Source organism: Schistocerca serialis, chromosome 8 (genome assembly GCF_023864345.2).
Source record: "Schistocerca serialis cubense isolate TAMUIC-IGC-003099 chromosome 8, iqSchSeri2.2, whole genome shotgun sequence".
Taxonomy (NCBI): Eukaryota; Metazoa; Arthropoda; class Insecta; order Orthoptera; family Acrididae; genus Schistocerca; species Schistocerca serialis.
Genome location: NC_064645.1, coordinates 410,567,390 through 410,589,861, shown reverse-complemented (window position 1 = coordinate 410,589,861; position 22,472 = coordinate 410,567,390). Strand labels below are relative to the sequence as shown.

The 22,472-nt window shown below is 47.0% G+C and overlaps 1 protein-coding gene across 2 annotated transcripts in view; it reads left to right on the top strand.

Annotated features, from left to right (window-relative positions):
- LOC126416259 (medium-chain acyl-CoA ligase ACSF2, mitochondrial-like) overlaps positions 1-22,472 on the top strand; it is a 254,749-nt gene that overhangs the window by 111,808 nt on the left and 120,469 nt on the right. For both annotated transcript variants that reach the window (XR_007575423.1, XM_050083889.1), the window contains exon 5: positions 14,821-14,938. Coding sequence is in view for 1 of the 2 variants with exons in the window: in XM_050083889.1 (XP_049939846.1) it covers positions 14,821-14,938 (118 nt within the window). In the remaining variant the exon portion in view is untranslated. The remainder of the gene's footprint in view (positions 1-14,820; positions 14,939-22,472) is intronic.

Here is a 22,472-nt window from a genome sequence, read left to right as displayed (position 1 = left end):
GGCGTGTCTGGGAAGAGTCAGCGAACATTTTGTCACTAACGAAAGCTGTTCTCCATGACGTGACGAGGGGCGTTCAGTAAGTAAATGCAACACTTTTTTTCTGAAAGCAAGTTGGTATTTTTCAGGATTCCAATACACCCTATTATTCCCCACTGTTTTGGCTACAAAATAACATAATTTCCGTTTAATGCGACGGCTTTTCACCACCTTAAGGAAGGACATGTATGCTCAAATTCTCCACTTTATTGGTCGACGTAGGATCCAATGTCTTGCTCCATCTAAAACCTCCCCATCATCCATGCACTGCTTCCCGCGGAGTGTATCGTTCAGTGTGCAAACAGATGGAAGTCGGAAGGTGCGAGATGAGGGCTGGTGAGGCAGAACCACCGAGTGAAGTTTTGTGAGCTCCTCACGTGTGCACAGACTTCTGTGAGGCCTCGCGTTATCGTTGAGAATGAGAATTTCGTTTGTATTTTTGTGGCGATGAACGCTCTGAAGTCGTTTCTCCAATTTCCTGAGGGTGGCATGTTGTTGTTGTTGTTCTTTTGGTCTTCAGTCCAGAGACTGGTTTGTTTCAGTTCTCCATGCTACTCTATCCTGTGCAAGCTTCTTCATCTCCCAGTACCTACTGCAACCTACATCCTTCTGAATCTGCTTAGTGTATTCATCTCTTGGTCTCCCTCTACGATTTTTACCCTCCACGCTGCCCTCTAATACTAAACTCGTGATCCCTTGATGCCTCAGAATATGCCCTACCAACCGATCCCTTCTTCTAGACAAGTTGTGCCACAAATTTCTCTTCTCCCTAATTCTGTTCAATACCTCCTCATTAGTCATGTAATCTACCCATCTAATCTTCAACATACTTCTGTAGCACCACATTTCGAAAGCTTCTATTCTCTTCTTGTCCAAATTATTTATCGTCCACGTTTCACTTCCATACATGGTCACACTCCATACAAATACTTTCAGAAACGACTTCAAGACACTTAAATCTATACTCGATGTTAACAAATTTCTCTTCTTCAGAAACGCTTTCCTTGCCATTGTCAGTCTACATTTTATATCCTCTCTACTTCGACCATCATCAGTTATTTTACTCACTAAGTAGCAAAATTCCTTTACTACTTTAAGTGTCTCATTTCCTAATCTAATTCCCTCAGCATCACCCGATTTAATTTGACTACATTCCATTATCCTTGTTTTGCTTTTGATGATGTTCATCTTATATCCTCCTTTCAAGACACTGTCCATTCCGTTCAACTGCTCTTCCAAGTCCTTTATTGTCTCTGACAGAATTACAATGTCATCGGCGAACCTCAAAGTTTTTATTTCTTTTGTTTCCTTTACTGCTTGCTCAATATACAGATTCAATAACATCGGGTACAGGCTACAACCCTGTCTCACTCCCTTCCCCACCACTGCTTCCCTTTCATACCCCTCGACTCTTATAACTGCCATCTGGTTTCTGTACAAATTGTAAATAGCCTTTCGCTCCCTGTATTTTACCCCTGCCACCTTCAGAATTTGAAAGAGAGTATTCCAGTCAAAATTGTCAAAAACTTTCTGTAAGTCTACAAATTCTAGAAACGTAGGTTTGCCTTTCCTTAATCTATTTTCTAAGATAAATCGTAGGGTCAGTATTGCCTCACGTGTTCCAACATTTCTACGGAATCCCAACTGATCTTCCCCGAGGTCGGCTTTGACCGGTTTTTCCATTCGCCTGTAAAGAATTCGTGTTGGTATTCTGCAGCCGTGGCTTATTAAACTGGCATAGTAGACTTTGTAGTTGATCATTCCATCATAAGAGAGGAAATCGAACACAATAATCCCTCCAGAGTCCCAGAAAATCGTCGCCATGACTTTATCGGCTCAGGGTGCGCCTTTGAACTTTTTCTGCAGAGGAGAGGTAGTGTGGCGCCTCTCCACGGATTGCCGTTTTGTTTTTAGTTCTAGGTGATGAACCCATGTTTTATCGCTTGTCCGATGTTTGACTGTGACCCATGGATCACCTCGAATGAGAGTGTCCGCACTTTAGAACATTGTAGGAGTCACAGCTGTGTGAGACTGGCCAGCACGTGGGAGATAGAACACGTTTGCGTGTCTTTTTGCAATGATGGCAGACGCCACTCTCAACGACTCACCGTGCTTTTGTTCACTGCCAGATCTCCATAGACGTTCTGCAAGTGTCTATGAATATCCATGATGCTCTGGTTCTCCATCAAAGAAAACTCAGTGACAGATCCCTGCTTGGAACGCACCTCCATTACAGACGCGATTTTAAAGTCTACGTATAGTGCTTCCACCTATCAGAACTTCATGAAACTACAGAGGCTGAAGCGGGAATGTTCCACGATGCCCCACAACATTTCTGCATTTTTTTCTACCGAAATTGGCTGAGAATAAACTGTGTTGCATTACTTTTTGAAAGCCCCTCGTCTTATTCCGAGATGTTTGCCATAAAGACTTTGAAACACTTCGTATAGGTAGGTTGTAAGGTGTCAAAAAAATAACACACCTTAAATTGAATTCCTGAAACAATTCCGCTTAACTCGATATGTCACACGACGTAGTTACGTGAAACTGAACGAATGGTATTAAAATAATGGTGTAAAAATAAGCCAGCATTTCATGAATATAAACCACTAATACTCACACTAATAACTGGACGCAAGTAACTTCCCCAACCTGAGCTATGAGGTGCAGTTCTGAGGGAAAGAGAACTTTACGATGGCAATGCCCATCCCATGTACGCCGACACCTTTCACCATGGGGCATCCAGCAGACACAATGAGACGCCGCCGTCACCCCATAGGTCATCGGCAAAAGCCATACCTTGTCCCTGCTTTTAACGACGACCCTTTGGAAAACCTTTCTACAGGAACACGGTGGGAGATGCCAGATAAAAGTCTGGAGAGAAAACGTCTGCAGGAACCCAACTCATACATAGGTGCCTCACTGTAGCCACCTGCATTAAAAACTTGCATGAAAGAAAAGGCTGTTTATCTCAGTATTACATAGCAAAAGTTAAACTTTGCCCTACGAAAGAAATGACGCCAGTGATAAGCTACAAAAACTCTAGTGGGTGGAGTTATAACAAAGTACGAACGCTCTGATCGGCCAGAAAGAAAATGCAAGGCCACCAGCTTTGATATAAGCAAATTGCAGACAAAGTAACTGGCTCTTCTTTTGCAGAAATCGTCGAATGTTTGAGCAAAACGACTCGAGCTGCGCTGAGACGATTGCGACAGTCATTATGTGAACACTTGTTCACAGGCTCGTCTTAACTCATAAGCAGTTAAACTGCAAAGTCTCCTAGTACAGAGAATCGCACCGAGTACTGACAATTAACCCTTGTGAGCGATTTGAGGACAAAGACATACGTACACTCTCTCTCTCTCTCTCTCTCTCTCTCTCTCTCTCTCTCTCTCTCTCTCTCTTTCCAAGCATTTATCCCGACTTGTGGGGTCTGCTGTTATGGCTAACCGGATTTGGCATGTTAATTTTAAGGGGTGGGTGGATGTCTTTCCTGTCGCCACCCCGTACCCCCTCCCCCCTGCCCCCGGGACGGAATGTGTGTACCCCAACTCTCTACATCTAGTGGAAGCCATGGAATAGTGCGAACGTGTTTAAAATGTGTAAGAGTCGTGTAACTGAGGCAGAACATGGGGACCAGTCCGGTATTCACCTTGTGGGATGTGGAAAACCGCCTAAAAACCACATCCAGGCTGGCCGGCACACTGGCCCTCGTCATTAGTCCACCAGGCGGAATCGATCCGGGGCCAGCGCGCCTATCCGAGTCCAGGAAGCGGCGCATTAGCGCTCTCGGCTACCCTGGCAGGCAAAGACATACGCACTATTCCAGTCAAGTAGCGTGTACCATGCCAATTAACTTAGCTAGTCTCGGCTTCACCGAAGACGTAGGAAATATATTCGACTGGTATTTAACAGTTGAGAGAGATTTTAGAATAGATTCTCAGGTTCACAGCTCGCGCCGACAGCCGCCACTGCCGCCGCCGACGCAAGGTAAGCACAAACGAGCTCACGCCACGCCAGCAAGTGATATTCAATGGGCACTTAGAACTCCGGTCGTCCTCGTCTCTCCTGTTTTCTTTTTGTACATTTAACCATGACTTGTAGTTAAACATATTAACGACTGTCAGGCCCAACTGAAGCAACATGTTTTGACGATGCTATTACGGCGTTATCACATTAGGACATGGTGTAAAACGGGTCTGAAGATGGCCATTACTGATTGAAACCGGTCATCGTCGAAGGACTTTATATTGTGATCAAAGACTGGAATAAAAGAAACGATTGAATGTGCATTTGTAATAACTCCCTTGAAATACGTAAAATTTTTCTTTCAGTCGAAAAATTAAATCGCTTTTGGTGAGAAAAAGTTCTGTTCTAAGACTTGTTTCTTATTCAAAAGCCTAACACTCTTATCATGAACGGCTTTGAAATCAAGAACAAAATCGGTTGTAGACTCAATTAATTTAGAATTAATTATCAGTTTACTTATACAACCCGTTCAGTCATTAGGGTGTATGGATTACGAGACTGACGGAAAAAATCGTAACATCAAGAAGGAGTTGTGCAACAAAAACTAAAGTTGGTAGGCGTGTTTCTACATTTGAAACATGATGTCTTGTCCAATTTCGTATCAGTCAGGTAAGAGTGGCGCTCGTAGCGCCGCTATGAGAATGCAAATCGAGTTTGCTTTAAAAGTAAGCTTAGCGGTCATGAGCGTTAATTACCTTTCATATTGAACATGGTGAGTTATGTTAGTCCAGAACGCCTTTAAGGCGACAACGACACCATTATCGGCACCTCACTGACTTTAAACAAGATCGTTAATAGCTATACAAGAAGCAGGATGTTTCTTCTGTGATATTGCAGAAAGATTAGGCAGGAATTAAGCCACTGTACATAACTGCTGGCAGTAGTGGTCATGAGAATGTACGGTTGCAAGAAGACCGAGCTTCGGACGGCCACATGGCACTACCGAGAGGGAAGACACTTTTTTTTCATTTTTTATTTTTTTAATTTTTTTTTTATGTAGGGGACCAAACTGCTGAGGTCATCGGCCCCTAGGCTTACACACTACTTAATCTAACTTAAACTAACTTACACTAAGGACAACACACACACCCATGCCAAAGGGAGAACTCGAACCTCCGACGGGGGCAGCCGCGCGATCCGTGGCAAGGCGCCTTAGACGGCACGGAGAGGGAAGACCATTGGGTTCGGCGTACGGCTCTGGCACATCGTACTGAATCTGCAGCAGCAATTTGAGGAGCAGTTGGCACTGCAGTGACACAACGAACTGTTACAAATCGGTTACTTCAAGGACAGCTCCGAGCCAGATGCCCTCTGGCATGCATTCCGTTGCCCCCAAAACACCTCTATTTGCGACTTCATTGGTGTTAAAGGAGAGCTCATTGCAGTGATCCGGTGCGAGTGATAGTCGTGTGCTGGTTAGAAGGACATCAGTTGAGGGCCAGCAATAGACCTGTCTATGTGCTAGATGCACACCTGGAGCTATGGCCTGTGGTGTGATTTTGTATGACAGCAGGAGCACTCTCATGGCTATACCACGCACCCTTGAAACTTTCCCGTCTCCTCTACATGTGCTTTTTTTTTTTTTTTTTTTTTTTTTTTTTTTTTTTTTTTTTTTTTTTTTTACGCATCCTTCCCTTCTACAATAAGCTATGAAACCTTTCCCTAGGATATCTATCTCTTGCTTAATAATAACAAATGCAATCTTCCCTTTGAAATTTATTCTCTTTCTCAATCTTCGCATACAAATTTAATTGCTGCTTATTAAAAGTGATTTTCTGATTATTTCGACGAAACATAGAATGTGTCGTCGTCGTGGCCCTCAGTCGTTATCTGCAATAACCCAAAACTGTTCCTTACCTTTTTTACTGTTACTGGGTCGCCATCTGGCTGCTACATCGAACTGCGACATGAATATACTTACTCTGGTTTACTACACTCTATTAACTGCTGGTGGACTGTCATAATAAGTGGCTGTATTTATTACCAAAGCTGACGTTATTCTTTAATAGCATAGCTGACGTTATTCTTTAATTAATTTGACTGAAGTTACGTAATTCTTAGTTACACTTTTTCTTGACAACAATAAAATTTTTGCAAAGTTTTACGTTAATGGTTTTTGGGATGGATTATAATCAGTAATGCAACATTGCTGGCATAAATTAATTATATTCTGAAAACGCTTCAAATATTTACTGTTGGTAATGAAATGATTTTACAAACGTTCAGATGTGACTTACTTTTTACAATAATCTTACAACTAGCATTGCGCAAACATAGCTTCAGTAACGTCTCGTCGAAATCGGGTTTCCTGCCGGATATCAGCGTCTTCCAAACACGATATTTCGACGTCATTACTTGACGTCTTCATCAGGTGTTCCCTGAGACTGGCTGCTTGCTAAAAAAAAAAAAAAAAAAAGGATGGGGCCCCTCCACGCCTACACCAACGTGGTGACGAAACCAAAAGTTCTACTGTCACCTCCGTATAACACGTTAGTTTTTGAATCAGGAGTCACAGGATGCGGGCTGTGATGTTATCCATGCGTCTGGGTAAGATTACTCATTAACATGGTCCATCAGGAGATAGAGAGTGGACGAAAGCGATCGAAGGGTAGCGGTTGTAAGGGCAGAGGAAAAAAAGTGCTAAGGCAAGAGCCAAGGGAAAAAAACCTCTACGACAGTAGGACGGGTAGTAAGGGCAGTAGCGGCTTGCTATCTGCGACAGTGCATGCAAGGTGTGGTTATGTTAGTTCGAGGTATCGTGCATCGTTACCTTTGTCGTTGTTGGAGCTTGTTGCGGCGCTTGCTGCAGTCGCTGCGTCCCTGCAACAGTTCAAGGTCGTTGTAGATTAGTGGGCGATGGGTCATAGATCGGCTCACAGACGGCGTAGGGGGTGTGTGTGGCTGGTTTGCGTGCTGTATACAGTACGGTTTCCCTGCGGTTGCCTGTTTTTCGGCTGGTCGAACATCCGGGTTTCCACTAATAACTGTGTTGCAGGGGCTCGCAGGCACTGTCGTGTTAGCGTTCTATGGATCATAGATGTTTAGTTCCTAGCCAGTAATGTCTTTGGTCTGTTATGCTTCCATCTATGGTTGTGGTCGTAGTTACCCAGAGAAAGGATAAACGGGTTGCGCGAGTGTCTCGTGTTATTGTACAGTCGTGTGGAGAGTTTTTGGAATACCTGCAAGATAGTATCTAGCCGGTATTCCCGGTGAAGGTCCGCGATGCGTGTGTGGCGCGGAGCGTTGCTTATGATTTTGAGTACTTTGTTCTGTATGAGCTGCAGACGGCGCAGGCGAGTTGGCGCAGCGTATCCCCAGACAGGGGCTGCGTACGCCATCAGGGGTCTAATAAGTGTCATGTACATGGACCTAGACACCCTCCTGTTCAGTGTGCTACGCCTGTTAAGCATAGGGTAGAGTTGTTTGAGCCTCGCGTTAGCTTTGTTGGTCACGTGTTGAATGTGGTCCCCCCAGAGTAGTTTCCTGTCCAGCCAGACACCGAGGTATTTGACCTTCTCGCGGAAACGTATTGGGCGTGTGTGTAGTGTTATTGGGTTGCAATGCTGATGTTTGCGCAGTTGCTTCAGTCTTCTAGTGAACAGAACGGCCTCGCACTTGTCGACGTTTACTCTAACACGCCATTTCACCAGCCAAGGCTCCGCCGTTCTGAGTGCAGTCTGTAATCGTGAGTTAATGTTAGACGGCTTCCAATCTTGCGCAAGGATGGCGGTGTCATCCGCGTAGATTCCTACCGTCGTGTTGTGTGTAGCTGGGAGGTCGTTAATGTAGAGGTTAAACAGTAAGGGCCCTAGGATACTTCCTTTGGGTACTCCTGCCTGTATACCATGTCGTGTCGATTGTTTGCCCTGCACGTCGGTGTTGAAACTCCTGTCCGTGAGATATGAGTGTATGAGACGTACGAGCCCGTCGGGGAACCCTGCGTCGCTAAGTTTGCGTACTAGGCCGTTGTGCCATAGACGATCGAAAGCCTTTTCGATGTCCAGGAACACCGCCCCAGTTGCTTTGTTTGTGTTGTATCCGTGTGTTATGTATTCAACGACGCGGAGGAGTTGTGTTGTTGAGTGGTGATTCCTGAAACCGAATTGCTCCGGTCTCAGGGAGTCGTTTGTGATGCAGTGCCTGGTGAGTCGTTTTAATATTACCTTCTCAACGATCTTGCTGAGCGCGCTCAGCAGACTGATGGGTCGGTAATTTTGTGGGAGGGAGTGGTCTTTCCCCGGCTTCCTGAACATCAGGACCTTGGCCGTCTTCCAAAAGGCGGGGAAGTGTTGGTGCTTGAGTATGGCATTCGCGATGTGTGTTAGGTAGTCTACAGCTTTGTCCGTGAACTCCTGGAGGACACGGTTTTGAATGACATCGTGACCAGGGGCCTTCCTAGCGGTGGTATGCATGATGGCCCATTTGACTTCTGCTGTACTAGCTTGTCGGATGATGTTGCGCGCTGGTTGGGCCAAGATGCGTGTAACCTCCTGGTCCGTAGCAAGTGTGAACGCTGGGTCTGAGGGATCCAGGTTCGGTGTGAATGACGCTGCGAGTGTGAGGGCCATCAGTTCCGCTTTTTCTTCCTCAGAATATGCTGGTCCGTCGGGCCCTTGTAACGTGGGGGTGTACAGTTTCTCCCTGGTGAAGTGTCGGGCTAGCTGCCACACGCCAGGTCGCGTGGTGTCCAGCCCTTCGAGTTTCTGGTCCCACTGTTGTGTCTTAAATGTTTGCATTTTTTCCCGGATTATACCCTGGAGCCTGTTAATGTGCTGTTTGAAGTGCTGGCGCCTGGTACGCTGCCAATGTCTCCTAAGGCGGTTCCTCATTGAGATCAGGCCCAGGATTTCCTGGGGCAGGGCAGCACTGTGTTGTTGTGGCGTGCGGATTGGTATGGTGTCGGCTATTGCGTCCTGGACGGCGCCGGTGAGGGTTTCGACTGCCTCGTCAATTTGGGCTGTCTCGTTAATCGCGTGGGTGGGTGGGATGCGACTGTCAAGCGTTTCCTTGAACTGGGTCCAATTCGCGCGCCTGTAGTCTAACATCCTGCATTGTTCCATGTGCTGCAGTGTTTCTTCAATGTACAGTATAACGGGTTGGTGATTTGAGGGCAGATCGTTTTCAACGGCAACGTTGAGTGTCGTGGTTATGCCCTTGATGAGGGCCATGTCTAACACGTCTGGCCTGTGCCCCCTCCGGTAGGGAATGTGCGTCGGTTCGGTCGGCGCTAGTGTGATGTAGTTTCGTCCTAGTGCGTGTTCGTATTGGAGTTTCGTATTCGTGAGTTCCAGTCCGGGTGTTTTGCGTTAAGATCTCCAGCGGCTATTACGCGCGGTGATATGTTGAGTATTGTGCTGATGTCGCGTGTTTTAATGTTTTTAGGGCTGTTGTATACTGACACCAGTGTAGTGTTAGGCTCTGTTGAACATGACCCTGACGGCGGTTGCCTCTAGTTTTTCAAGTTCAGGGAGCACTATGTTTGTGTGTTCTATGTCTTTGTGTATGATGATGGCTGTTCCGCCGTGACCGGAGCCGTCCGGTCGGTCGGTACGATAGACGCAGTAGCCGGTGAAGTTTAGTTGGTTCCGTGGTTTGAGCTTAGTTTCGCTCAGTAGTGCGATAAGGATACCCTTACGCTCCATGAGCGCGGCAAATTCCGCCCTTCTGCCCGTCTGCATTCCAGAACAGGACCTGTGTCAGTGTCTGGTTGTTTGCGATGGGGGCGGGGTGTGGCGTGTTATCCACGAATGGGTGTAAACAGTGTGGTGAGCGCTGTTTGTATGGCGGCCCAGTACTGCCCAGGTTGAGCAGTCAAGAACCGTGCGAAGAGTGTGGTGACGGCCGCCATGATCTTGTTAAAGATCTGAGCGGTCGTGTGATGGGGGAATATTGTTTCCAATAAACCCTCAAGTGTTGTGTTGGTGCTGTGTGTGTCGGCCTGTGGCTCGGTTGTGGTGTTGACGGCCGCTGGTGCAGGTTTTGGCGTTATGTGTGGGCTGGCGCTTGTGTTGTTGTTATGTGGAACATTTTGAGGTGCCTGTGTGTCAGACGTGGTGACGGGTGGAGTAGTGTGTGTGCTGGTATCACTGGCTTGCTGACTGTGTGTCTGCGTGTCAGTGTTTTGTTTTCGCTGGGTACTTTGTTGTGGTGCACGTGTGTTCCCGCTCCTGTTTCCACGTGGTCGCCTACGCCTTCTCTGGGTTTTTGGTTCGGGGTTCTTTGTGTGAGTGTGTCTTCCTGTGTGTCGTGTGTAGGTTGGCAGGCAGTGGCTTCAGGGGGTGGGGTTGTGTTGTTTTTGGGGGCTGGTGTTGGTACCGGTGTGGTTGTAGTGTTGTGTGTTGGCTGAGACGACTGTGTTGTCGCAGCAGTTGTGTTAGGTGCGTGTGCTGGGCGCAGAGGTTCCGCGGCCTGCTCCGCTCCTCCAGGGCGTGTAGCCATGGCGAACGACACTCCGTTCCTGACAGGGTTTGGTGCGGGCCTTGGACGTGTTATGACGTTAGGGGGCTTCGACTGTTGATTTTTGCGCCTCTGCGCCTCTTTGTACACGTCGCAGCCCCTGTAGTTGGCCGCATGGCCTTGGCCAGAGTTGGCGCAACGGCGTATGTTTTCGTGGATTAGTGTACATGCGTTGGATGCGTGATTGCCAGCGCATCCGCGGCAACGGGGTGCCAGGCCGCAGCGGAGGGCCGAATGACCGAACCGCTGGCAGTTGTTACATTGTTGTGGGACCTGTGGCGGTTCGTATATCTCTACCCTTACGTCCATCCGCAGAAGGCTTTTTATCTGCAGAAGGCCGCGGGAGGCGGCCGTGTCGGCCATCTCGACCAGGTAGTGTGGTAGACGGTGGTGGGAGCGGAAGCCTGTCATCCTGGAAGCACTTTTGCAGTCGAATCCTAGGAAGTTGAGCGCCGCTTGTACTGTGGTGTTTGGGGTACTGGGGTCCACTCCCTTTACCACGTACTGCTGTGTCCGTTCTTCGGCAGTCCTGTACGTATAATGTTCGATCCCCTTTTCTTTGAGGAAGATAAGGAGATCTTTATATTCATTGTTAGTTGATACGTACAGTGAGGCCCTATCCCCAGAGTACTTCGTGTGTAGCGTGCAAGGTGTGTGCCTTTCCGCGAATGTTGTGTTGAGGACACTGAGGTCCCCGTAGTTTTGTATTACGACTGGGGGAAAACCAATCTTCTGTTGTGCAGGCGTAGCTGCGGTTGGTTCTTGTGTGGTGTTGCTGACCGCAGGTCGGGTCGTGTTTGTTGTTATGTTGGTGTTCCTAACCGGAAGTGTGGGCTTTGGTGTAGGCAGCAGCGCCTTTCGGCTACCTTGCGAGTGTGGTTGCTCGCTTGTTTGCGTGGTGTTTCTCTGTTTGCGTCGTGGGCCCTCCACCCGGCAGGGCCCAGTGTAGTGTTGTTCTGTGTCCGCATCTGCAGCTGCTGATTCCGCCGTTGGAATCAGCTGCCGCAGTGGGACGGTAGTGCATGAGTCACCAGTTGCAGGTGAATGTAGCGTGATGTGGAGGGTACTTGTCCGCGTGGGGGACTCACTTGGGCCGCAGAGGTCGGTTATCAATCGACGCTGGCTCAGCAGTTCCTGCGCTTGCGAAGCGATCTGCTGATCCTTGTCGGCCAACACCTCCTCAACGGCGGCAAGCGGGACGTTGACGTCGACGGGAACAGCCGACTCACGCGCCTCTTTAGCTGCAGCCTTGCTGCGGGTTAGGGCGGGGGAAACACCGGCGGAATCTGCCATCTTGGTGTTTTAGGAGCTTTATTAGGTGTGGGTGGGCACGACAATTATGCTTTTTCTGAAAAGAAAAGGCTAACAAGTAGGTCCTACAGAAGAGGGGGAATGCCCTACGGCCTAGCGTGCGCCGTTGGTGCAGTGGCGCGGCACCTAAAGGAGGTGCGGAGGAAGAGAAGTGGCCTACAGTACGCGGGGTGGTCCGACGTGAACGGGCCCCTGGCACTGATCAACCCTAACACAGAACGAGATAGTCTCGCTGGCTGCTTGCTGGACCGGGTCGTATATTTATGCCTGCCCGGTGCCTGGTGTTCTGTTTGCCGTTCCCTAGTCGGTCCGCGCCCGCGAGTCGCTCTATCCTGTGGCTCTAGGTGTTCCCTATTCCGTCCGCGCCCGCTGTGGCCGCCTCCATCTGCGGTGGTGGCCTCCTGGTGTTCCCTTTTCGGTCCGCGCCCGCGAGTGGCGCTGCCCTGCCGCTCTGGACGTTCTCTATTCCGTCCGCGCCCGCTCTGGCCGCCTCCGACTGCGGCTGAGGCTTCCTGGTGTTCCCTTCTTGGTTCGTGCCCGCAGTGTGCGGATGTCTGACGCTCGTTGTTGGTGTTGGCAACATATTTTCTCCGGTATTGGTTCATCAGTTCAAATGCCGGGTTCCATGCAGTGCTTAGCTGGTATCCTGCTTCCCGGTTAATCAGGTTTTGTGCCATCTTTATCTCTATAGATTCAGTGATGACACTATCCCAGAACCTGGGGGTCTGAACCATGACCTTGGTGTTCTCATAATCCATGGAATGTTCCAAATCTAGGCAGTGTTCTGCTATTGCTGATTTTGTGGCCTGCCTTAGCCTGGTATGTCGCTGGTGCTCCTTACATCTGATTTCCACCGTTCTAGTCGTTTGGCCAATGTAGGACATACCGCATTCACGAGGAATATTGTAAATGCCAGGCTTCCTTAACGCCCAGGTCATCTTTGACTGTTCCAAGTAAAGCCCTGATTTTGCTAGGTGGGCAGAAGACACTCCTGATGTTATGTTTCATTAGTATTCTGCTGATCTTGGCAGAAACAGCCCCAGCATACGGTAAAAATGCCAGCTTCTTGATTTCTTCTTTTTGCTCGTTCTCCGGTGCATCCTGACGTCTGGCGGGATGTAGAGCTCTGCGGATGTCCCTGGATGAGAATCCGTTGTTAGAAAACACTTTTTGAAGATGTTAAAGTTCCCCTGCCAGGCTGTCAGAGTCAGACAGTGTCATGGCTCGGTGTATGAGTGTTCTAAGCACCCCGGTCTTTTGTGCTGGGTGGTGGCAGCTGTCGGCTTGTAGGTATAAGTCTGTGTGTGTTGGCTTTCGGTACACACTGTGGCTGAAGGTGCCATCCGCCTTCTTCTTCACCAGGACATCCAGAAACGGAAGCTGACCGTCCTTTTCTAGCTCCATGGTGAATTTAATATTCGGATGCCTTGAGTTCAGGTGGTCCAGGAAGTCTTCCAGTTTTTCGCGACCGTGGGGCCAAATGACAAATGTGTCATCAACGTATCTCAGGAAGCATGTTGGCTGGTAAGTGGCAGTTGTAAGAGCCTCGTCCTCGAACTTCTCCATAAACAGATTGGCCATTACAGGTGACAAGGGGCTACCCATCGCCGCCCCTTCAATCTGTTCATAGAATTGACCTCCACATAGGAAGTAAGTCGATGTTAGAATATGCTTAAACAGATCCAGCACAGCTCCATCAAACTTCTCACTGATTAAGTCAAGCGTACCCTTAAGGGGCACTCTGGTGAACAGGGACACCATGTCAAAACTGACCATTAAGTATGCATCTGAGAAACGTAGGTTTTTAAGACGTTCCACAAAGTCCCGTGAGTTGCGGATGTGGTGTGCACACTTCCCCACATACGGTGCCAACATTTTCTTGAGATAAGCTGCAGTTGGGTAGGTGGCTGCCCCAATATTGCTCACAGTGGGTCGTAGTGGTACACCCTCTTTGCGGACTTTAGGTAGTCCATAGAGTCTGAGTGGTACTGGTGCCTTGGATTTCAGTTGTTTGATAACTTTCTCAGGCCAGCCAGTTTCCTTCAGCAGAGACTTGGTTTTTCTGTCCACCCTGTCAGTTGGATTCTGCTGTAGTGGCTTGTAAGCCGGGTCCTCCAGAAGTCGCCGGATCTTCATGTCATAGTCACCTTTCTGCAGTATGACTGTGGAGTTCCCTTTGTCTGCTGGTAATACCACTATGTCGTAATCTTCTCGTAATCTCCTGAGGGCCATCCTCTCCTCTCTTGAGATGTTAGACTTAGGCGGCCTGGCTCTGGTAAGGGCTCTGCACGTCTCTCTCCGAATCTCTTCATCCGTACTTGAGGGTAGTGTGTTGACGACTAGGGAACGGCAAACAGAACACCAGGCACCGGGCAGGCATAAATATGCGACCCGGTCCAGCAAGCAGCCAGTCTCAGTGAACACCTGATGAAGACGTCAAGTAATGACGTCGAAATATCGTGTTTGGAAGACGCTGATATCCGGCAGAAAACCCGATTTCCACGAGATGTCATCAAATCGCCGGGAAAGTCTAAGAAATTATACCTTCAGTAGTCTTGAGTTTCACAAAGAAAATAATTCAATAATATTAGTTCCTCTTATGATAATAGTTAGTTGATGTCTCTGTACATCCCTTTATAATCTCTTGTAAATCATAGCTGGTGGCTGGCGGGCACACTGCTCCTCTCAACCTCTCGCTTCAGACCTGCTACCAACTCGCTTTTTTTTGGTGTTGCAGTTTTTTGGCGTCAGTGCAGTTTTGCAACGTGGTGGGTGTAAAGAAGTATTCTGAATAAAATAAGGAAATAATTATAACAATTAATTTAGTTACTTTCCTCCATATAGAGTTCTGTTTAGTTCAAAATGTGCTTTTATAAAGTTGTCGGTAGGCACTTTAATACAGAAACAGGTGCTACCAACCTGGTGATAGCATAAAACGAGGGTATTATTAGTGTCTGCTTCATTAGGTATGATTTTGTAACGTTGCAGAGGAGCCTTCCAACTGAGAGAGCTGATGGACTCCGCGACGAGGGGCTCCCTGGGCGTGATCACCAACCAGCAGCTCTCCATACAGCCAGACGACGGCTGCAACATCCTCTTCACCTCCGTAAGTAAACAGATCACTATGTGATCAAAAGTATCCGGACACCCCAAAAAACATACGTTTTTCATATTAGGTGCATTGTGCTGCCACCTACTGCCAGGTACTCCGTATCAGCGACCTCGGTAGTATTTAGATATCGGGAGAGAACAGAATGGGGCGCTCCGCGGAACTCACGGACTTCAAGCGTAGTCCGGTGTTTGGGTGTGACTTGTGTCATACGTCTGTACGCGAAATTTCCACAGTCATAAGCATCCCTAGGTCCACTGTTTCCGATGTGACAGAGAAGTGAAAACGTGAAGGGGCACGTACAGCACAAAAGCGTACAGGCCGACCTCGTCTGTTAACTGACAGAGACCGCCGACAGTTGAAGAGGGTCGTAATGTGTAATAGGCAGACATCTATCCAGACCATCACACAGGAATTCCAAACTGCATCAGGATCCACTGCAAGTACTATGACAGGGGGAGATGAGAAAACTTGGACTTCATGGTCGAGCGGCTGCTCATAAGCCACGCATCAAGCCGGTAAGTGCCAAACGACGTCTCTCTTGGTGTGAGGAGCGTAAACAGTGGAAAAACGTTGTGTGGAGTGACGAATCACGGTACACAATGTGGCGATCCGATGGCAGGGTGTGGGTATAGTGAATGCCCAGTGAACGTCATCTGCCAGCGTGTGTAGTGCCAACAGTAAAATTCAGAGGCGGTGGTGTTATGGTGTCGTCGTGACTTTCCTGGAGGGTGCTTGCACCCCTTGTTGTTTTGCGTGGCACTATCGCAGCACAGGCCTACATCGATGTTTTAAGCACCTTCTTGCTTACCACTGTTGGAGAGCTATTCGCAGATGGCGATTGCTTCTTTCAACACGAACGAGCACCTGTTCATAGCCGGCCAGAGTGGCCGAGCGGTTCTAGGCGCTACAATCTGGAACTGCGCGACCGCTACGGTCGCAGGTTCGAATTCTGCCTCAGGCATGGATGTGTGTGATGTCCTTAGGTTAATTAGGTTTAAGTAGTTCTAAGTTCTAGGGGACTGATGACCACAGAAGTTAAGTCCCATAGTGCTCAGAGCCATTTTTGAACCTGTTCATAATGCACTGCCTGTGGTGGAGTGTTTATACGACAATAACATCCCTGTAATGGGCTGGTCCGCACAGAGTCCTGATCTGAATCCTACAGAACACCTTTGGGATGTTTTGGAACGCCGACTTTGTGCCAGGTCTCACCGACCGACATCGATACGTCTCCTCAGTGGTGCACTCCGTGAAGGATGCGCTGCCATTCCCCAAGAAACCTTCCAGCACCTGATTGAACGTATGCCTGCGAGAGTGGAGGCTGTCATCAAGTCTAACGGTGGGCCAACGCCATATTGAATTCCAGAAATACCGATGGAGGGCGCCACGAACTTGTCATTTTCAGCCAGCTGTCCGGATACTTTTGACCACATAGTGTATCACTCAGCACGTGGAACATACACTGTATGGCACTGCTTGCGGGAGCTTAGTTCAGTAATGTTTCCCAGATGGCCATTTATTCTTAGCGCAGAAGTTGTTATTTACACGTGGTTGACATACTCATATCAAGCGATAGCTTTCGCAGTCGTCTCATCAAAGGAAGTTTTGTAGATATTCACGCTGTTGTGCTAGATTTTACCATCGCGTCAAGAGCAAAATCGCAGGAGCTGGACGAAAGCCCGGAATCACCGCGAGAAATGCATGCTTGGTCATAAATGCAGATGCTACCCACGTCTGCAGGTTGCGCTGTTGTATTTCACCACAGATGCCACCTGCGTGATGTCCTCAGTATGTTTCAAGCGTCAGTCGTGGTCATATCAGTGTGCTGTGTAGCTGTGACTGCATTGTGTCGGAGCTAAATGACTTCGAACATGGGCAAATTGTCGGTGCTCTTACGGCGGGAGCTACCTTATTACAAGGTTGTATTTGGTGTTTCAACAGGCACCATGTCGAAGACTTATACCGCGTACAGAGAAAGCAGAAAAAATATCAACCGCTAAATCACAGCGTGGATGAAAGTGCGTGTTGAGTGATCGTGAAGGACTGTAATTGGAGAGGATTGTGGCGAAAAGTAGACGACGACAGCTGCGAAAGTCACTGCAGAACTGATTGCTGCACTCGAGAACCCAGTCAGCACCAAAACAACACGAAGTGAGTTCCATAAGCAGAGAACGCAGGGCGAGGTGTAATTCCAAATCCACTCATCAGTGATGCAAATGTCCGTAACAGGAAAACATGGTGCAGAAGCCATGAAACCTGAACTATGGAGCTATGGAAGAAAGTCATTTGGTCAGATGAGTCTTGCTGAAGAGCGTTTCCAACTTCTAGCCCAGTATAAGTTTAAAGAGTGAAACACAGCATGCGTTCGGTGATAGTTTTGGCAGCCATACCGTGAGATTCCATTGGCGACAATGTACTTCACAATCTCATTATTACTAAAGATTATGTGACCATTTTGATCAAGGCCAACCCATGGTACAATGTGCCCCATTGGTGAGGCTGTGTTCCAAGACGGAAAGGCCCCTGGTCACACAGCACGAATCGTCTAGGGTTGGTTTCGTGAGCACCACGATGTAGTGCAGCATCTCCTTTCGCCACCAGCCACCAGATCTCAATATTATTGAGCTTTTGTGGCCTACTTTGGAGAGAAGGATGCGTGACCGCTGTCCACCTCTATGGTATTTGTCTGAACTTGTCACTGTTTTGCAGGAAGAATGGTGCATGATTCCCTTAAAAACTGTACGGGACTGTATTTATCCATCGCGAGACGACTGCAAGCTGTTTTGAATGTTGATGGTTTTCGTAAAGTGTTGAATTTTTGGTGTTTTCATATTTAACCCATCTCCTGTATTACAAATATCGCGCTTGGTCAGATGTGGCAGGTAGCGGGAACTGGATCGGTTGAAGCCTTACTTGGGAGTCATGTAGTCGCGGAGAGCACGTCGAGTTTTACTAGACAATCGAATAAGCAGCTCCAGAATTTTGGCAACCTGGCGTTGGGTGGTCTTGGAATGCACAAGTCTCACAAGCACCTCCATCTGTGTAAATGAGCTAGCGTGATTTTAGCGTACTGTCAATTATCTACTTAAAGAGGCCTGTCGCATGATAAAGGCAGTTTGTGTTACAGTGTACAGGCATTCACGTGTTGCTTAGAGGCGCTTCTTGCGGTGGAGTTCATTTTAGCATACATTGAACAAAGTCGGAATTCCCAATATGCTCCAGCTAATTGTAGTGTGGAAGTTCCCAAGCCGTGAAGGCCGAATGTCCGTCACTCTGGAAGACTGTCGACTCCGGAAAGTAGGAGGTTTTCACTTGATCGGCCTGATTTCAGTACTCGACGTGCATAAAAAAAGTCTTCATTGTTTGCACTTACCGTGATAAAGGCAGCAGTGGTGAGATTTGTTGGTCTGGCGACACCGCAGTAGCCATGGTGATTCTGAAAGACGATATAAATGGAGCTGTTACTACCCTGTGGACATTTCTGTCACATCCATATAATTGATGTTGTCTGTCTCTCCAGTTTCCTGTGGGTTATCTACCTTTCCGACAAGGTGAATTACACCCTTACGCCGCTCAGGTCATAGTAGATAGAATTGCAGCTCTTTACGGGATATAGCTTCCGCTATTTCATCAGTGACAACTCATTTCTCGTGGATACTTACGTATTACCTAAGTATGACAGAATATTTGACTTACTGGAATTGCAGGGACTACTGAAGAACGGGATACAACTAATCGGCTTTGTCCAATGACGTCAGAATTTGCAATAGATGATTTATTACACAGATTTAACTGCAAAGACGAGTGTTCGTAAACAAAGGAACGCAGGAGAGAGAAAACAGATGGTAGACGTATATATTACGTCCGTTAATATTTCGAACATCAAATTAAGTAACAAATTTTGGAGGATACATTTGCCCAACACGTTTACGGAAACATTCAAACGGACAGTATGTATCGGTTACACTATGACTCCATGAATATTTGTCTAGTGGCTCTGTAGTGTCTAAATGCGTCATTTCCCCCTCCCTACAACAGATTTTATGGATTCTACACTATTGGTACAAGCCCCAGTTGACGAAGATCTGAATTCAGTATTGTGATTGACGACAATATGCTGAAAATCCCTCTTCCCCAAATTCCTATATGAAAAAAAACCATCAGAAATAACTACAGAATCCTCTGCAACATGTTCTTCAATTAATTTCACCAACACTTTTTTCGTTCGATTAGAAATTACTTTAGAAACTACATTATCACATTCTGGTCCTGAAATTATAGCCGCCCAAACCCATAATCCCACCGCAGGTTCCCCCCTGTTGTACTTGGTTTTGCCAAAATGAGACTCATCGATTTCAATTATAATACCTGCGCCCCCCCCCCCCCCCCCCCCTCCGCCCCAGAAGCCCCTTATACTTTATATATTCCCACAAACTTCCCTACAAAATGAATACCACTCTAAAACGGTACGCCCAATCACACGACATTCATGCACACACAACCACACAGGATACCTCATGCATCAACAGTATGTAATTTTTTATTACCTCCCTGAAGGCTAGTGTTGATTTCCTAAACCACGTTCCTCGTCTAATTGAGCGCCATAGGCGATCCTTGCTACACCTCCATATGAATAAATCGTGAGTACGACGAGCAGACACACTTAGGCGCATATGTCCGCCGCACCCACGACATTGAACGTAATCAGCAAGGAGGCCAGAGATTTGCAAAATTCGAATTGTTCCCTCATATTTACGCACAAAGCCTACTTTAAGTCTTGGATATTCATGGGAACAGATAAATACATAGCTACAAACGAAAATCAAAAAGTAAAAATTCTTCTAAATGAAAAACTACTCTTCCACACTATCTCAAACTCGCTAAGAATGAAATTAAGTAGCGAATGAATTGGAAAGTACCAATTATTTAAATAAATGCAAACGAAAAAAATCTCATGCAATGTCTAGCGCTATCTTTTAAAAACGTATTCATGTATTTCAGTTTACAATAATGGCGCTTGTCACAGCAGATAATCGATTTATTACCTATGGCTCGAAAATAAAGCCATTAATATCTGTGAGTAACCTATGACGTCATTGGTCAAAGCCGATGGGTTATATCCCGTTCTTCGGTTGACCCGAACTGCAAATCGTTACAGCACCCCTTGCGGTGTGGTCATCTTGGAGGGAAAGAAAAAATGCATGAAAGGCCGCTGCAGGCTGCTGTGTTGTATGTGTTGACACTTACGGTATACGATCTTATGGAATGTCGAGCTACAGTTAAGTTGGCGTTAAAGGTGATCCCTGACAGTAACAGTGGCCTGGCCGCGGCCATGTGAACCAATACTGAGCGATTTTGTAAGCATCTCTATGGCAACGCATCAACGTTGTCATAACTCTGTAGACGACTATTGTTTTCGCCTGCAGCCGTTAGTGCTTCGCTGTTAGAAGCTGGCAACACTGCTGCAAGCTGCAGGAATCTTCTTAACGTCGTCTTAACTAAAGAGTGGATACTGTATTGGGGTCTTCCTAGTAAAGAGACCACGTAGTTCTTAATCGGATAAAATAAACTTACAATGAAGGCTTTCACGACCGGATGGTACTGTTGTTGATAATTCTTCCGGGTTAAATGGCACTCAGCAGGACTCAGCAGGACCAGCCATACCTTTGAAGATGTCCAATGTAGTATTGGACGAAACGTTAGGAATAGAAGAATTCCATGGACCACGGCCATATAACCTGGAAGAATTATCAACAACATAAAATAAACTGATGTAAAACTGATTTTGGTAGAACCTGTTGGGAGTGGCATGGGGACATTATGGTTCATTGTTTATACCGTCTGATCAAAAACATTTGAATACCTATGGACATTAATATCGAATGTGTCCGCCTTTCACTCTTATGACGACTTGACCTCTACTAGGGACGCTTTCAGTGAGGTGTCTGAATATCTGCAGAGGAATGACAGCTCATTCTTCCTCAAGAGCCGAAACCACTGAAGATAGTGATGTTGGACACTGGGATCTGGAGCAAAATCGACTTTCCAAGTCACACCAGAGATGTTCGCTTGTGTTCAGGTCGCGTCTCCGGACAGGCCAGTTTATTTCAGGAATGTCATTGATCACAAATCATTGCCTCAGAAATACCGCTTTATAGCAGGTTTCATTGTCTTCTGACACCATCATCGTACCTGAAGAGTTGCTCTGCTGGGCGCAGAACACAGTGCTATATAATGTGTTCACATCCTTCTGAATTTAGCGTTTCCTTAAGCTCAAGAAAGAGACCAAACTCTAACCACAGAAAAATCACCCTCATACTATAACACAACCTCCTGTTGGCACTACATCGGATCTCCACAGTCTGTAGCGTGGGTCACCACTCCAAACCGCTGACTTCCAGTCATCCAGTGTCACGTGGCGCCGCTCTTTACGCCACCTCAAGCCTAGCTTAGCCTTGGCTACAGAAATGTCTGATTTATGAGTAGCTATTCGGATCACTGTACCCAATTGTTTTTATCTCCCTACCTACAGTCTTTGCGCTAGCTGGGCAGTAGACAGCACTTTGGAACTCACGAGTGAGTCCTTCTGCTGATGTCATGCGATTTTGTACATTCACCCTTCGCAATGCTCGACGGACCCTGTCCGTCAGTAAACGGGGTCTTCCTGGTTTTGATTTATTGAAACGTCACTTTCTGTCCTTGAGGTGGTCTTTTTATAGTGATTTTATTTTGCAATGAGGCGTTCTGGAGTTCGGCAGCGGTCGAGCAATCTGCCTGCTACATTTACGAACTCAGCAAAAAAAGGAAAACTCTCCGAGAGATTTCACGCCTTCAAAAGAAAAAAAAATGTTTATAAAATTTTCAATAATGATGGGTCGCCTGTTCAGAGTCATGAAGTTGATAGAAGTAAGTTAAATGGATCACTTTTAATTAATCTATTTTATTTCGTCGATGAAGAATATACACTATAATCTGAGGTCAATGATATTCTTAAAAATGTAGAATTTGTTATAAGAATGGTATAATAAGAAAAAGCTAGCTTGAAACTAAAAATCGTGGAATCTTAATTAACGACGAAATGCTTAAAGGGTGATAAACTTGGGTGCGCTATACCGTTAAACTACACACGTCAAGAAAAGTTTTGCGTCACCTCGGTTCCGAGAGTTCCGGAACCTGTACAGAAAATTGGAATAGAGATTAACCTAAACATCATTTCCGCCCTATTTATTGCTCATGAAAACCACACATTACATGTTGTACCACCATGCAGCGAGACCTTCAGAGGTGGTGGTCCAGACTGCTGTACACGCCGGTACCTCTAATACCTAGTAGCACGTCCTCTTACATTGATGCATGCCTGTATTTGTTGTGGCATACTGTCCACAAGTTCATCAAGGCACTGTTGATCCAGATTGTCCCACTCCTCAACGGCTATTGGGCGTAGATCCTTAAGGGTGGGTGGTGCGTCACATCGTCCATAAACAGCCCTTTTCAATCTATCCCAGGCATGTTCGATAGGGTTAATTTC